Raw genomic sequence first — 17,995 nt, 5'->3', positions numbered from 1 at the left:
AAGGCACAGAGCATATATACAGCATGTCTGAACAGCTTTAAAGGTGATGAGTGACAAAGGTGGCAGGCTGTGACTAACTGACAGTCATCGACAGGTGGTAAATGAGCAGGAACCGGAAAGGAGATCCGTCATTCATCCTGGTTATAAGGAGATTTTACACAATATATACCAGGAACCAGATGTTTACACACACTTTATAAAAAGACACGTTTACATTTATTTCTCAGTGTCTGGCATGGAAGTGAAAATGAAAATGTCAGAAGAATGCGAGATTTTTTTTAGAGTCAGAAGTTTACCTACACTAAAATTACTATAGCTTTAAACAATTTAGGAAAGCCCAGATTACGATGTCATGATCTTGGAAGCAAAAGTCTGGTTCATCCTTGGAGGTGCCAGGTTCATTGGTTCAAACAATGTTGGAAATGTCCAGGCATCATACAGATCAGAAAGAAGGCGGGTTCTGTGTCCCAGAGATTAACGTGCTGTGTCTGAAATGTGAATATCAACGGAAGAACAAATGCCAAATACCTGATGAAGATGCTGAACCTGGCAAGAGTTTGTCATTACCACCAGCACATTCCAAGGCTTCAATTTTCATTTCTGGATATTTGGGAGCCGAGCCAGAACGGATTGAAGAGCTTCCATTTCTTTCATATCCGCTGCCATTGCCAAACTACAACCCGCAAATCGGCGCAAATGCTTGACGTCACCTACAACACCCGCCTCCCCCGCTCACTGAATGGTAGGTAGAAAGTCAACCGATGTAACGCAGCCACTGAGATCAAGCCCAGACGTACATGTAGGGAAATTAGAATTGACCGGAGTTTACGGATGGCTAAGGCCAGGCTAACAGTTTAAAGGCAATGCTACCAAATATTAATGAAATGTATGTTAACTTTTGGCTTTGTGAAAGTAATTTAAAAATTGTGTAGAAAATCCTATCTCTCATTCTTCTGGCATTTAGCAATTAGGAACAATTAAAAAAATTCAAACTGACCTAAAAAAGTAAATTCTGGTTTCATGTCAGACTGTGAGAAATAAATGCAAATGTGTCTTTTTATAAAGTGTATGTAAACATCTGGTTCGTGCTTTGCGTACTAGTTTCATTACTTCAGCTAATAATGACTTCATTTTACTTACCTTTATCTTAGTGTACTGTGACCTGTTTTAGTTCTTTAATATCGGTCCATCATGATAAAAGATTAGGAACATGAAATAGTGAAGATAGTGAAGGGTTATAATCACAGAGCAAAGACTATGACAAAGCCTGTTCAAATTTGGCCTATTCAAGTATATTCCAAAAACAGAGTGATTACCCCATAATCTAACATAATAGTGACTCGTTTAGTGTCATCATTAGCCAGATGAAGTAAATGATATAATCCACATTATTATCATTATCATTACATCCAATCTTGTTCTTTATGAGCCTTCACAGACAGTGTTGAGCTGCTGATTCCTCGCTGCACACTCTTACCGACTGGGTTCTTGTTCTTGGCGGGCTGGGGTCGGCGCACCGGCAGCGTGTTGGAGTACACGTCGCTGACCTGCCTCTGGGGTTGGGCCTGGGATGGTCCCGGAGCCTGGGTCTGAGGGGACGCGGGCCGCACTTGGGACACACTCATATTGCCCCCATCTGTCCAGAACTCCTCCCCATGGACGCCTGTGGTCCCATTCACCATGGACATGCCATCAGGACCAATCAGCCTCTGCAAACGTGGAAACATGGAGATGATGGACGGCAACTTAGTGCCTAAATCAAAAATAATTGTGGCCATTAAAACTGACGAGTACTTTGGTCAGTGTCAAGGGAGAATTTATTTTAATTTGGTCTGTCAGCTGTGACTCAGCATGAAATGAAGATTCTAAACAGCTCATTAACACAAGCACCATCCCTAAGAGAGGACGGAAAGATCTGCCATTTTATTTTTCATAAGGCTGAGAGGCTGATGGGCTGTCATTAGTTCTCAGCTGCTTGAGACCTCACAGAAGTACATACCCTTACAACTTCTTCCAAAGTTGCTTTTAAGAATGTTTACAAAGATTCTGAATCAAATGTAGCCAACATTCTCTTCTAAACTCACTGCAGGATGTCCCAGGCCGCTGCCCATGAAGACGGCTAGTTCTGGAGGCACAGGGAGAGGCTGGGCTCCCGGGATGGGGTCCGAGATGACCAGGTTGGATTTGGAAGTGTGCAGGGGGCTGGTTCCCCCCAGGGCGGCAGAGCCCATCTGTTGGGCCAGCAGCATGGCCCGCTCCGGCAGCTTATTTGGATCCGAACAAGCCTGCTGCCACACGGGGATCTTCTGTGTCAGGAGGTCTTTGCCCTTGAACAAATAAACAGTGAAGAAGCATCAATGTCCTGTATACTCAGTAAGACACTGCACTGTGCACTCCGCGCGTTCCTCCGCACAGCTTAGCCTTGACCACTGGTCTCTTTCTGCTATGTTAATGCAGTGCGTGGGAGAGTCAGAGGGACACATGCACATGCCCGGCTGCCCACCTGAAGATCTCTCAGCCTGTGGAAATGTGTGTTCTCTCTCTAAAGCACTGGCTTTTAATGGACACAGTGTATATAGATTCTGGGTTTATTTCACCACAAAGACACGGAGAGACCCGCAGGGAGAGGTTTCTTCATCTTGCTGAAGGTGAAGTCCTCCCACGCGCAGCCATCTTGATTAATGACTAGATTCTATGTTGAAAAGAGAAGCAGTGATACAGTCCTTCTACCGCCACATCTTGAGGCTGGCAGTTCACTCCCACTAATAATCCCCGGAGACAGACGATTACCCAAGAATACCAAATTGTTGGCTGTTTGCAGGCATGCACAGACGAAGACACATTTTCAGTGCCAATGAAAACACAATGGGTAAGGTTTGATAGGTAGAATATAGTACGCTTTTATAGACAACGTGCATCTTGGGAAATATGGGGAAATACAGCTCTTTTATCTGAGCAGTAGCGAGACAAAGATTAACAAAAGTGCCTAGATATTGGAATGAGCATTGATGGATTACATCTCAGTGTTAGTGGATGGATTGAAATAAAAAAAAAAGCTGTTGTATTGTTTGAGCTGTCAAATCAAATGCAATTTAAATAATACAGGCTAGTGTTTGTTTCCATGCACAGTGACACATGTCATTATAGTGCGAACAATTAATGATAAATACATTTGAATAATATGCTATTGGATGTTTTTGGTAGATTCTGAACAAAAATTGGTTATACAGCTTTAAGGACACTGTATAAACAATGCATTAAAATCTTGTTTCAACAAGCTCTTGACACATTCCTGTGAGTGTTTTCCAAGTGCTCAAATTTTCCATGCAACTATTTTAGATGCCATTAGGACAGTGTGACTGTGACTGTTTATGCTATATAGTCAAACAAACTCGCACACCATATAAGGCAGGATCTAAAAGCAGAACCAAACTGAACTGGTCATTGGGGAATCCCTTATTACTTAACGGATTTACTGTAATATGAAAGCACCACCCTAGACCTTTTTTGTATTCATATGAAGAAAAAGTTCAAAAGCAAACCTGTAGACAAAAAAAAAAAATTCACGCCACACTGTATATCTGTGACAGTGCAGCCCTTCAACACATCAGCACAGTATTGGTACATGCTTGGACTTCTTTGTAAACTTTCTTTGTTTTGTTCTTTCTCATACCTTTCCATGGTAAGCACTGCTATTTTTGGCCACAGCACACTGACGGTCCACTAGGAAGCAGTACCGGCGCCGCTCCTCGGACAAGGCAGTCTTGTAGCCGTCGGCGATAAAGGTGTCCAGCTCAGTCTGCTTAGCGCTGATGGTTTCCACGAACTGCAGGTAAACAAGCAAAAGATAAAACTTAAATATGAAACTACTTATTTTGAAAGCTGTGAACGCTATGACTATTAAACTAATGAACAGACCGGGCAACCAATTGTAATACATGTGCAGCAACCCCACTGGACATGCTTGACTTTCAAATTTTTCCTGTTTCAAACATTTCATATTACATAAGCACAAAATAACTACATTTTCACTTTCAGGCCAAATAACAGCTTTATCGCCTAAACGTATCCTCATAATGAGTGGTGGGGCACTAGTAGCTCAGTTTGTAACATATAAGCCCACCCCAATTTGTTTTATTGTGTCCTTGCCTCGAAAGCCTGTGTACTAATGCAATAATGTATGGATGGTTCCTTGATGTCGGAGTGCTTTGAGTGCCCAGTGGATGTGGTAAAACACCACATTAAGTAAGTGCTTTATTTGTCATTGTACAACGAAATAGTGTTCAGGTGTTAGTCCTGAGCCGCGCCACCACTGTGGGCCAACCTGACCAGGATTTTTTTGGATGTAGAGGAAACCGTAGCACCCAGAGGAAACCTGGCTGGCTGCTTCAGTCTCCTCTGATCCTCTGAAATGGTGTAGCGCCAACTGGGTTTGTCCCCGTTTCAGAGCATGGTGTCCTGCACTGGTCAGCTCCACCTCCTCCTTCCTCTTCCTTCTGTGCAGCTCCCTCCGCCCCACGGCCAGAACAATCGTAGGCATGTGTGGCTTAGCTGTGAGTCTCGCCCCAATACCTCCTCGTTTGTCCCTTTTTTGTTTCCTGTAGTGCCTCTTGTGCACTGTGCTGCAGGTGTGAGGGGCTCTTGGTGCCTCTTTAGTGTCTCAGAAGAAGAAATGAGTAGGTCTCAAATGGCTTTAGCTGATAAGCTAGTGGTTTACTTTTAAAAAGCTGCTTTCTTCAGGACCATTATGGACTCTATGCAATAAAAAAAAAAACACCCATCCCCACAAAAGCGTGGCAAAAATATGCAAAAGTATCGCAGAAAAAGGCAAATAATGCAGCTGTACCGGGAGAGAGGGAGGCTGCTGCGTCACCATTACTGATGATTTAACCTGTATTTGCCGATCAAGTTTTATCAGGGACCACAATATGTAATTCTCTTTAGTGAGTAATTAATCAATATTTATGCAGCACTTTTTTTTATCAAGAACAAAACGTTTAAAGTAATTCACAACGGCGGGAAATAAAACGAAAAATATTACGGTAAAAGCTCAGCTGAGGTATCATTATTGGCGCCTGGTCTGCAGTATACCTCCACCATCACTTCTCCTCCTGAGCAATTGTGGGTGTTTGTCTAGTTTATTCTGCACACACCTTTTCCAATAACTTTATCTGGATAGATTCAGCAAGTGCTACTCAGGCAATTACGTGTGAATAGCCAACAGTGCGTGGGAAGACCAGCTCACAGAGTGTTTTACATGTTGATGACAATCACAAGAAGCAGGTGCATCGAAGAGCGAGTAACGGCGGGAGGACCCAACCCAAGCCTCATAAAACACAGTGCTGTTTAGCGTCTTAGTTAATACGAGATTATTGTGTTTAAGCACTGAATAAGCTCATGAAGCTAAAATCCTGATCAAAACAGCTCAGTTGGTAATTTTAACAGATGCAGGTTGTGTTTTCCCACAAAAATGACACTTTAAAGACAATACATGCACAATGTGAAGGACAGTTTTGTGTTCCCTCTATGGCGCAAAGATATCCAGTAAATGCAGATCTAAGTAAACAGAATTACTAAAAAACTATGAGAATGAGAATAAAAACAGTACTGTTTTGAACAACTTCATAACAAAAAGTTCCTTTATGAAAGTAAAATGTAAACCGCCTAAGGCCCCTTGTTGATTACCCAGTAATTAGATTGTCCTTGTAACCATACGGAACCTTCATTGTGCAGAAAACTCGCTGAAAGATCACAAAATAATGGCTCTTCAATCATTTAATTCTTCTCATTTTAGTCTCAAAGATTCAATTAAAAGTTGCTGACGACTAGTTTGCTTTACGCTGTTATGATTAATAGTGTTAGTCCCATCCCCTCAAGCCTTTCATTGTTTACGCTCTGGATAAAAGGGACTAATGAAATTTGGAGAACTCAAGTTGTGCCTCCCAGTCCCTGCAGCCAAATCTGCCTGTGTAGCTGGAGATGTATTGCTTTCAGTATCCACTTGGGGCAGGCTGCTTTTCCTCTGCTGTCCACCAATGAAGCTGCGATACTTGCACAAATGTTTTTTGTTGCTTTTGTCCTGGTTCTGCTGTAGATTTGTCAGGGGGATATCTGCCTGTACTGTCTAGTCCTGGCTTTCTTCATTTTAGGGCAATGCGTATGGTTGTAGACCAAGACCGTACATTTAGACCAAGTTTGGATCAACTTGACTGGGTTCAAAGATGTCCTAAGTGAGGTAAAGGCTGTTGTGACGTTTTCGAATACTCAAAACAGCTGCTGTACTGCATCACTACTTCACCCAACACACAAGCAATTGTAAGAAACAGCCTTCCACATGATTGTACAAAAGCTGCATTGGGTCAAAATCCATCTCTCCCACTCTCCGCTGAGCCCGAGTGTCAAATCAGGAAGGTAAAAATGATGAACGTTCTTCCCCCCCGAGAGCACACTGACCTTATTCTGCTTTTCCTGCACCTTGAGCTCCAATTTAGCGCTCTGACACTTGCGCAGTTAGCTGTCTTAGCATACCTCTAATAAGAAAGACAGAAAAAGGCAAGACAGAATGACCCCCCCCCCCCACCACCACCACCATCAATGCACATAGATTCCTGTTCGTGTTTTTTTCTTCACCTGTGAAAAAGTTAAAGATAGTGATTTGGTATGAGTCATGCTCAATACAACAGAGAGGGAGAGAACAGTGGGAGAGATTTTAAGAGACTGAGCTCAGTCAAAACTGAACACGCCTGTGAATGGGTCCTACTTCGTGCAGACTATGAGGCTGTCAGTTTAATGCCATTTGATCTAGTATCGTGAAAAGTAATCTTTACCCAGATACAAATCTATACAAAACAGTATCTAAACTACATACTCATGTACATACTCCATGTTATTGTTGTTGTTTAAGGAGCTATATCATGCAAAATCAACTTTTTGTCCATGTTGTAATGCGTTTTTTACGTCGTAGTGTCAAACAGGAAAAGCCCAATGTCTGTAATGTAATGCTGATTTTCATTTATAAAATAGTGCCCGAGGCACTTCCAGGTCAGAGCTGCCCATGCGGACAAAACAAACGCAACCCCTGAGCGTCTGAACAGATGTCTTGTTTGCACTGGAAGTTGTGAAGAAGGAGCTCTTTCTAACCTACTCTGGACACGCCTGTTCTTTTTTCTTACCTCACGATAATGTCACGGAGAAAAGCGCTTTGGCTACGAGAGGTACAGGACTTTAATTCAACCTGCCAAAGAAGAGGCCACTCACCAGAAGTTTGAATTTCTTTCCGGGAATCGACAACTATCAGCCAAAATAGTGTTTGTCTGGGACTGTCTCTTGATGGATGCTTGGTGAACCTTTGTCAGAATCAAAGTGGATTAACTTTTATAACCAACGCAAGTCCCATAATGTGTTGAAGCGGCCAGGACAGAGTTGTGAGTTAATCAAAACGCGTGCTAGCTTGTGTGTTAGCATGATGATACTGCTAATATTGCATGAGCAGATTAGCGCGGAGAGAGGGGCGGAGTTAACTGAATCGAAGCGTCGTTTCTTCCAGGTTTGCAAAATACAGAAAATACTTACATTTCTCACAGAAAATAGTACTCCATAGGGGTATAGGTACAATATATCATATAAATATATTGTACCTATAGGCATTTATCATATAAATGCCTATATAAATGCCTGTATCAGATCTTTAAAGGATCTGATACAGATCCTTTAAAGAATGGTCATGATCTTTTAGCAGAAGCTCTCAGACTAAAGAGTAAAACTAATCTCTACATGATCACAGGCTGTAAGCACGGTCAAGAGATAGGAGCTCACAGTGTAACACAACTGTATCAATGTACCTTACATTTTGCATCTTGATATCAACGTTTGTACTTAGTTGTAGTGTTTCTTAGTATCAAAATAAGAGTTTGAAATGTTGGTATTGTGGCATGTTTATGTTAACAGATTATTCTGTTAAAGGCGTGGGTTGCGACAGAAAGGGCATAACATTTGCATGAAAAAATGTAATCTCTTGATGCAGATTATTTGCATAGGCAATTCTAGAAACAAGGACATAAGAGTATAGACTTAATGCGGTAAAAGCACTTCAGTTTCCTTTCAGGACAGTAGTGTAACGGGGCAAAGTGTGTGATGTTGGCTATTGGCTAAAAAACAAATAGCAGGGTCCAAAAGGTTGAGAACCACTGGTCTGGTATATAGGTTGAACTGCTATCACTATACAAGTTAGAGGTCCATTATATTACCTGCTTCTCCTATTGACTTAGTTTAACGCATCATTCGGTACAAAAGAACTAGCCTGTTAAATATACAACTTGGGCAGTTCATTTTTAAAAAACATGGAAATTGTCCTGATGAAAAATGTCAAATCTATAATGGGTCAATCACAAACCAACAACTCGTTAGTCATTGATTCATTACTCTTCCCTGGAAATATCATCGACATTTGTATTTCTGTGCATTTATACTTTCAGTTGTGTTCCTTCACTAAAAGATAAACCAATGCTTGTAAATATAGAACATTGGAGGCGCAGGTAACGATCATTAAACCCACTATAAATCTCACCCACAAGCCTGAAATTGACTTACAGGAATGCTCTTATGACTTGTTTGTCTAACACTTGACGTATTGAGGTCATCTTTCTAATACCCTTGCAAAACTGCCACTACATCTTTTGTACGACATTTGACAAACACACACCTTTACAGTAATTTCTGCTATCCAAGTGGCAAGAGATTGGCCCTGCTGTACTGAAAGCGCACTGTATTGGATTCACAACAGAAAATGGCTGATATCCATTTGCAAGTCCGTGAGGATTATCCTTGCAGTCTTGGTGCCTTATAGAGCTGCAGTGGCTTGCTATTCTTTTTCATTATCAGGGAGGAAAATAAAGCAAATACCGGAATGAGGGTGTGTTTGTGCATGCATCAATATATAATAATATACTACTTTTCCCTACGGCTCTTTTATCGTCACAAGCCGCCACAGCTTTATTAAATGTTTTATAATTCAAACTCCATCTTGGTGCTTTCATTAAGGATCTCGAACAGTGCATCCAGAGTTCATTCAATTGAAATTCAAGTTACTTTAGTCCACCACAATTGAACTGTTGTACATAATGAGTGGATTAGCATATTTGGCACAGGTGACATCCTTTGAAATAAGAGGGCCGAAAAGACACAGGCCAATAATGGAAATCACAAAGATGAACAGTGGAAAGAGGGCAGCCATGTGTCCCCTGCTAGACTTTTTTAATGAACAGAGAGGAGATGAAAGGAAATAAGCATACCATCTGCTGAAATAACTCCAGTGCTGTAAAAAAAAAATAACAAAAGGGACTATGTAAATCAAAAGTTTAATAAGCTTTGGCCACCTTGGTATTGCTAAGCTAAAAAAAAAAAAATGGCTGCCAGATCTCATGATATAAGCTGGTAGGTATTGAGTGTTCCCAGCTTGTTCAATTAAAGTTTGAAGACAACCGTTTGAGCTCAGCTGTACATCTGCACTAACTGGCAAATCTCTGGCAGAAGGGCTGGGCCATATGGCAAAAAAATGCAGTTCATGCAGTCCTTATATTTGCCTCGCCTAGCACCACTAAACTCTTCAAATATAAGGACTGAATGAATAATAATAATAAGAAACAAAAATCTCCAGAAATCAACAACACTTTGGATAACTAGCAATTGAGGGCCTATGTCAAAAATCCTGAAATATCCCTTTAAGTTCCAACTATCCTACATCACAATACTAAGCCCTGTTCAATTCAGAGCACGTTTCCTGATTATTTCTTCATGTGTTGTGTGGACTGTAATCACGCTGAAGATGACACATCGGTCCGGTGTGTTAAGCCCTTCGTCTGTGGGAACTCCTCAGGGAATTTCTCCACTAATGAGTTGACTTTTCTGCCGCACACCCACAGCCAGATATGATACGACCAGTGAAAAGTGACCAGACTGGAAATGAGAAGGAGAGATTGACTTTTTTTTTCTTTTTCTGAAGAGTGCAAGTGAGGAGTTGGTTTGTCAGTCCAGATGGGCCCAAATGATCAGTCATACATGCTCAGTGTCTACGACATGATTTGAGAGTGACTGGCGAGTGTTGTATCGCAGGGGAACAAGTGTCAAGTGTTATTTCTGCAGTTGGCTGTTACCCGAAGCCAAAAATGAACATCTGTGTCCCAGGAAAAAAAAGACATATAAGACATAAGACACATTGATTTAAAATATAATCCTTGCAATTTTGGAGTTAAATCGGATTCCTTTAGACAATATATTATTTGGTTGGTTTGGTTTTTATAATGGTACATGACCTACTACCCATTCCCAAGTCTATGGGTAGTAGGCAATGTTAGTATCTTTCAATCAATGAAAGTTAAAGGAATAGGCCACCGTTTTTACATACTAAGATATGTTCTTACCTCACTTTAGACATGTTAATATATCCCCGTCTGGTCTTTGTCCGTGCGCTCTGTCACTCAAACGGAGCACATACGCAGCCTCTCCCACATGTCACATAGCTCCGAAAAAGCTCACGATAGAAGCTACCAAGCTCTTCCACGTGTTCCCTATTTAAATTAAATTTACGTGAAGTGTTTTCATGCGAAGTATATTTACACAGAAATGTAACATGTCGATTTTATAAGCAGATAAAAAGGGGGACTATATCGTGAGGCGTAATGATACGAGGAGCACAGCGTCCGCGCAGTAACTCCTAAAGACTTCCCCCGCTCACTTCCGTCAATAACCTTTAGGAGTTACTGCGCGGACGTTTTGCTCCTCGTATCATTACGCCTCACAATATAGTCCCCCTTTTTATTTGCTTATAAAATCGACATGTTACATTTCTGTGTAAATATACTTCGCATGAAAACACTTCACGTAACTTTATTTAAATAGGGAACACGTGGAAGAGCGTGGTTACTTCTATCGTGAGCTTTTTCGGAGCTATGTGGCATGTGGGAGAGGCTGCGTATGTGCTCCGTTTGCCTGGCAGAGCGCACGGACAAAGACCAAACGGGGATATATTAACTCGACTAAAGTGAGGTAAGAACATATTTTAGTATGTAAAAACGGTGGCCTATTCCTTTAAATAGAAGGTACTTAAGCAGTACTAAGTCACTCATGCCCCTAGAGGCCATAAGCGCCACTGCAGGTGTCGTAGCTTGTTGCGTTTTTTTTACTCATTAATTGTCCATGTGAGTAAATACTACACTGACAGAAAAGACAAAGGGAGATAGGGATATTGCACATCCAATTACACAATGGACAATTTTTTTCACTCATACTGATAAATACTGTTTAACTGGCACTAGGCCGCAGTTAGCCTTGTCCGTTAGCCAGTTAGCTTCTTCTTCGTGATTCTATTAGTGTGTTTTGCGCCTCCGGGTCAGAGTAGGGAAAGCCACAAGTGTGGTTTTCTGGCTAGAGACACGGGGGGGGGGGGGAGATGACAGACCCCCCAATCACCCCATTAACACTTGTACTACATCCAGAGGGACTACAAAAAGGATATATTAAGGTAAACAAGTTATTTAGTACTGCTTTAAACTGGGATAGCTCAATGTTAATAATACAAAGCTCAAGTACATTTCTACCAGGACAACATTACACTCCTTGACCTTAAGCTGCATATCTATCATCAAACTTTATCCAAGTTTGGTTCCTTCTCCACAGTCGTCTAGACATGCAGTTGCTTGCAGCTCTGCACAGCGCTCCTCACTGTGATCTTCCCGTTTCATGCACTTTAATAACCTCTTCCATTTCAGTCCGCTGCCCACACACTGCCGTCTCCTAATGTCTTAAAACGACACATGAAAATGACACACCCATGACACAGTGCGATAAAACGGTGTGACAGCGCAGTCTGGGAACATATGACTGATAACCTCCAGACAGAAGGAGAGGCGGGATGTGTCAATGTGTGGACTCGGGGCCTGTGATTTGTTTAATCCACTGGGCTTTGTGTGAAGGAACCTGGATTCAAAAAGGTAATTTTATAATCATGTTAATTAACCAACTGAACAACTGCAGCAACCCCAGATCCTGGTGCAGATTTATTGTCAACCAAAAAAAATAAAGAGAAGAGCCCTCTTTTCTCACAGGAGTTCGTATTGATCGTTCTTTTCCTTGGTCACCAACTATGGCTAGCTAGCATGACCCCAAATTCTTCCTTAGTCACTGCTGGCAACAAATGCTGCTGAGCCACTTGTTTAACTAAACAAACGTTTCACTTTTATGCACTCCAATTACTACTAATTACAGCTGATAATAGTGTGACAAGACTCAAGGAATAAGCAACAATTTACTATCAGCAGAGCAAGGAAAGCTGTGACCACTGTGCACACACCATGAGTGCTTAGATCAGATGAGAAAGATAACTAATTGTTTTATGTCATACACTAAAGGCCTAATGCGTCCATCAAAATCATTCTGGCTAATCAAAATTCATTTCATCTGAGATTATCTGTCAGAGGCTGTTCCCTTGTGGTCCGCCATGGTCATCAAACTGACTAAACTTCATGACGATGCATAGGGCTGGACCCATTTGATCACAAAACGTTAGACTAGTAATAATTTATTTTCTTGTGTTAAGGTATGAGTGGTCAGCATGTTACAATCATGCAACGGAATGCTTTCTGTTTGAGATACAGGTGATTTTACATTGGCCCTTGAGAATGAATTTGTACTAGTCTATGGCCACTGCACCTCATCTATAGAACTGATGGAATGTGCTTCAATGTGGATATTTATGACTTTTGGAATAATGTATTATAATAACGCTTCAGACTTATATATTGCTTTCCAGACGCTCAAAGACGCGTCACACACAATTTTGTGCATTGTTTTTTCACTCCTTACTTGGTGGTGGTAGTTTACCATCACAGCCACAGCTGCTCTGGGGTAGAGTGATATCTGCACCATCGGGCCCCTCTGACCACCACCAACCACCCACCCACACACACACACTACATTCACCCAGGTTTCCTGGTGTTCCCCAGTGGTCTCCCATCCAAGTATCAAGCGGGCCCTACCATGCTTAGCTTCCTAAATGTGATGAGCCCGGCCATGGCAAAGGCAGTGTGGCCTTGATGACTTCTGAAATTGCATAGGAGTTGATGGTAAAAGTGCTTTATTTGTACATTATGGAGGAAAATACACAAAGGCAAACATACAGAAAGGGAATTGAGCATGTTCTTGAAGTGCATCCGCACATTTCTATAAATAAGCTACAAATAATATATGCAACAATACTATATGTTTTTAAGTAGCTTTTTTTTTGGGGGGGGGGGGGGGCAATTAAAAAAAAAAACTATTGTTGTTTGAACTGACTGTTCAACCCTCTTCAAAGGAAAAGATTAGGACCTTATAATGGAGCTTTGCATACAGAGATTCCCATTTCTCATTGTGATTATGCAAAGACTAAAGAGTATAGAATAGCAAACAGATGTGTAAATATAATCGCCTCTTAGTATTCATGCCATAACCTTTCAAAGTCATACATAGCGGGCTGCATTAAAATGCACCCTTTCATTCTATGGGCCTTTTATTACAGTGTGTTTTGTGAAGATGCGCTGGTGATAGGACTAGGGGCACACAATTCATAATCAAAAACCTTCGCCATCCTTCCCACACGGTTCATTCCGTTGCCACCGCCTCCACCTCCATCTTTGCTTGTTTTGCAGAATCAAATTTACTTTATGAAGAATAAACCTATTATTTTGCACCGAGACCGCGCGTCCAACAATCACCCACATGAGTGCAAACAGAAAGTGAGCAGGCAAAGTTACGAAGAGGGCGGACTCTAACACAGCACAACGCCACTTGAATCAGCTGCTTTTTTTATACTTAATAAGCAGACATTAAAAAGCGATATTATTAAGCTTTCTGCTTACCTCACTTTTAATCTTAAGCACTACTGAATCAGTATTATCCAGCTGTAGAGGCTCACCTGCATCTCCTTCTCTCCATACTTGGAGGGGTTCTTGCTGCCCTGGCTCTTCCTGCGCAGCTTCTTCAGTTCACCTTGGCACTTCTCCAAACCGTCCCCTTTGTTTTTGTGCTCCATTTGGTATTTCTTCAGGGCGGCCTACATGGGGAAACAGGCAGGTACCAAAACATACAATTAGAGAAAGTGGAAAGACAGTGCAGAAAAGGCCTTGATGAAACCATTATGCAAAAACTTTTACAAACAGCAAGCATTCGGCGGACATTTATAACTCCTCACATCAACAGAAAATGATTACAAGCAAAACGACTAGTTACATCCCTTCAAAGCCAATTCATTATTTCATTGATTTAATTTGAGCATTTGATTATTTATGCAGAAAAACAACTTTCTGATCTGTAGCAGCGCTGTTGCTATAGCAACTGTGTCTGGTGTGACAAAGCCTGTGTGGCTGGTGTCTCCGCAGAGAACTGGCTCGCACATGAGGGTTCGACAGCCGCATTTACATTCGGTGAAATGCTGAGTTCGGAGATGCCCCCTTCCTCACGCTGCATAAACATGTCACTGTAACCATAGCAACAAATAGTGTAGAACGGGTTCACAAATACACAAAAAATATGGGATGTGCATGATTTAGTCCAAATTGTAGAGCATTTCGTAAATAAGTAAACACTGCATTATGAATGTGCATATCATTTGGATTTGACTGCCTTAGGGACACACAGACATAATCAAAGATGTATAAACATCAGTGTAGGAGCCTAAATTATGTTTTGTTCTGTAAATAGTTTCAATCAGTTTAAGACATAATTATTTTTGTTTGGTAACTTTATGGTTATTTTGGTTTATTTACTTTTCTTCATTTTGGTATTTGGTAATTGGTTTTTTGTCACATTTTGTTTGGTCAGGCTATAGGTGTCGCTATATCATGACGCCGCACAGTGTCGCATTGGTGGGGATGGCACAGAATGGAGCCAAACAGTTTTTAGACCACTGCTACCCCTTTTTTGTAATCCCCTGTCAGTCTGTCATGTAATGTATGTTTTTTCTCACTAAAGAGTTTTTAACTGCATTTCTTGACTCCATGGATTTTATTATTGACGGTGTTTTTGGATTACTTTACGACATGCTAAGGGCGCAGCGAGTCATGCTGGCTTCATATAATTTTAGAACCTACATTTAGTCTAAAAACTCGCTCCAAATGGACTACTGGACAGTGGAAATACCCGACAATCAGATGAGTACAAGTGGATCATGAACTTTTGTGTCAAAACGGTGATTGAAGACGAAAACGCCGAAGCACTAGCCTCTCTTTGTTTGCTGCTGCTAACCTGGACCACGCCGTGGTGCGGCTATTACGCACGAGTGACTACCTTGGATAAAAGCCGTTTTCGTGGATATTCTGGACATTTCTGTGGATTATTCGTTCCTTCCTAATTCGTGGATTATTATTGTGGAAAAAGAACGATCAAAATGTCGGAAGATCTGGAGCAAATTGGAGAAAAACGGACAATAAAGTTAACCGAGCGGGCTATGGAGGACTACAAAACAAGGTACCTAAATGCACGCAAACAAAAGTTGTCTCAAATATCAAGAATGATTAATCACCTTGATGAGTTAATGAAAACGGATGAAAATGCAGATGTTGTCAAAAACAAAGTACGTGTGGATTATCACAGTTTGCATCAAGAGTTCTGTGAAATAAATGCGGGGCTTAAGAACTATATGTCCGAAGAGGATTATGTGGAGGATCAAAATACGTGGTTTGAACCTAAAAACAAGCACATAAATGACTATTTTTGGAAATGTGAGAACTGGATGAAGAATGTTTTGAAACCTACGGCACAAACTGAGCAAGCAGCGGTGGGTGTGCTTGGCGCAAAGGCACCTGCACCAGCGCCCGTGGTCGAGGTCAGATCTTTACGCGCTGACCAAGTGGACAATAAGTCAACAAGGAGCGGAGCGCAAAGTCGGCGTTCGGGCTCATCTCATGGAAGCCGTAGTTCAACATCTTCCATCAGGATAAAGGCAGAGCTGGAACGCGCGTCATTACAAGTTAAAGCTGCTGCGCTACAGGAAAAGCTGGCTATCGAAAAAGAACAAGCTGAAGTAATGGCACAAGAAAAGCTGAGAGCCGTGGAGTTTGAGACGCATCAAAAACGACTTGAGGCGGAAATTAAAGCAAAGAAAGAAATGCATGACATTCAAACCGCATTGGCTGAGTCGGAGGCTAAAATGGAGGTGTTGCAAAAATACAGCTCACAGTGCGTCCAGGCTCGTTCTGACTTTAGCAGTGATGGCGGTGATAATGAGGATGGTGATGGTGGTGTGAACAACGATGCTGATGGAGATGTATTGGACATTGATTATTCAGAGGCGCAACCATTGGAAAGGCAACAGCCGCTGCCATCTGCTGGATCAGAAATGAACAACATGCACAGAGAACTACCACCTGTATCCCAATTTTCATCTCGGCATGTTTGGCCAGCACCTAATGTTTCATCAGCACCCAATCCTAGAAACAAAACACCACTGCCAACAGTCATGCCACCAAGAGCCTCAACAGCCCTTAACCTGGAATTAGCTGACGGGCCAGCCTTTGACAGCTTGTGCAAAGCCATAAATCAACAGGCCAGTGTTACTGACTATTTGGTGAAAAATCACAAGGCTACTCTACTTCCTGAAATAAAAATTTCAACGTTTAGCGGTGACCCACTTCAATTTCAGACCTTCATCAGATCTATTGAACACAGCATTGAGGGCCGCACAAGTGATGCATGCGACCGATTGCAGTTTCTTTTGCAATACACCAGTGGTCAACCACATGAACTGGTAAAAAGTTGCATTCATATGGAGCCGACCGCTGGATATACTAAGGCAAAGACTTTGCTAAAAGAGTTTTTTGGAGACGATTTTAAAATTGCAGATGCCTATATGAAAGAAATAATGGACTGGCCAACAATTAGGTCAGAAGATGGCGCTGCACTACACTCTTTTGCACTGTTTCTCACTGGATGCTCCAATGCCATGTCAGATATCACTTACCTGGAAGATTTGGACAACACTACAAACATCAAGTTGCTGGTAAGCAAAGTTCCTTACAAACTTAAAGAAACTTGGAGAAAATGTGCATGTGACTTGCAAGAAAGAACAAAAAGAAGAGTCAAATTTAAGGATTTTGTCGATTTTATTACAAAACAAGCCAAATACATGGTACATCCACTTTATGGAAGCATAAAAGAAACAAATAGTGACTTTGTACCCTTCCACCAAAGATCAAAATCAAGGGTCCAAGATCCACCAAAGTCCAAGAAAGTCTTCAGCACAGCAGTTGTTTCTTCCTTGGTGGAAAACAAAGATGATACATCACAAAATCCGAAAGTGTCATACATACCTGTGGATGCAAATGCTAAACCTTGTGCTTACTGTAAAGGAGAGCATCACAGTCTTGCTGTCTGTAGGAAGCTCAAAGCCAAGCCGCACAAAGAAAAAATTGACTTTTTGAGACGCAGAGGTTTATGCTTTGCTTGTTTGAAACACGGACATATGGGCAATAGTTGTAAAGAAAAGGCAACTTGTCAAGAGTGTTCAGGACCACACCCAACTTTGCTGCATATGAATTTTAAACCAAAAGAATCACAATCTACAAATGAAAACCATGAGCAGCAAACAGTGTCAAGTGCTCTGGTACAGACTATGGAGACTCATCGTCACACAGGGGCCGGTAGAGAAGATTGCACACTCTCTATTGTGCCGGTGTGTGTGAAAGCTGTGAAAGGGACTAAAGTAGTAAATACCTATGCATTTCTGGATCCAGGAAGCACAGCTACTTTTGCCACAGAGTCACTGATAAATGAACTGAATATGAATGGACATAACACAAGTATTTTGCTCAGGACAATGGGAAGAGAATCTGTTGTGAACACTTGTATTGTGAACGGACTGGAAATCAGCAGTTTGGATAGTGAGCACTTCATCCAGTTGTCTGAAGTTTACTCACAAAGGTCGATTCCAGTAAGCAAAGAGAACATCCCTCGCCAAGAAGATGTG

The 17,995-nt window shown here is 41.6% G+C and overlaps 1 protein-coding gene across 5 annotated transcripts in view; it reads right to left on the bottom strand.

The window, feature by feature from the left end:
* LOC306968459 (BAR/IMD domain-containing adapter protein 2-like) overlaps window positions 1-17,995 on the bottom strand; it is a 73,760-nt gene that overhangs the window by 7,947 nt on the left and 47,818 nt on the right. For all 5 annotated transcript variants that reach the window (XM_079563826.1, XM_079563824.1, XM_079563825.1 and 2 more), the window contains exons 6-9: window positions 13,949-14,086; window positions 3,674-3,826; window positions 2,085-2,327; window positions 1,478-1,709 (exon numbers count right to left, since the gene is read on the bottom strand). In XM_079563826.1, coding sequence (XP_079419952.1) covers window positions 1,478-1,709; window positions 2,085-2,327; window positions 3,674-3,826; window positions 13,949-14,086 — 766 coding nt within the window. The remainder of the gene's footprint in view (window positions 1-1,477; window positions 1,710-2,084; window positions 2,328-3,673; window positions 3,827-13,948; window positions 14,087-17,995) is intronic.

The sequence above is a fragment of the Gobius niger genome, assembly GCF_951799975.1.
Source record: "Gobius niger genome assembly, chromosome: 10".
Taxonomy (NCBI): Eukaryota; Metazoa; Chordata; class Actinopteri; order Gobiiformes; family Gobiidae; genus Gobius; species Gobius niger.
Note: the sequence above shows the minus strand (reverse complement) of the source record. Positions and strands in the feature narration are given on the sequence as shown.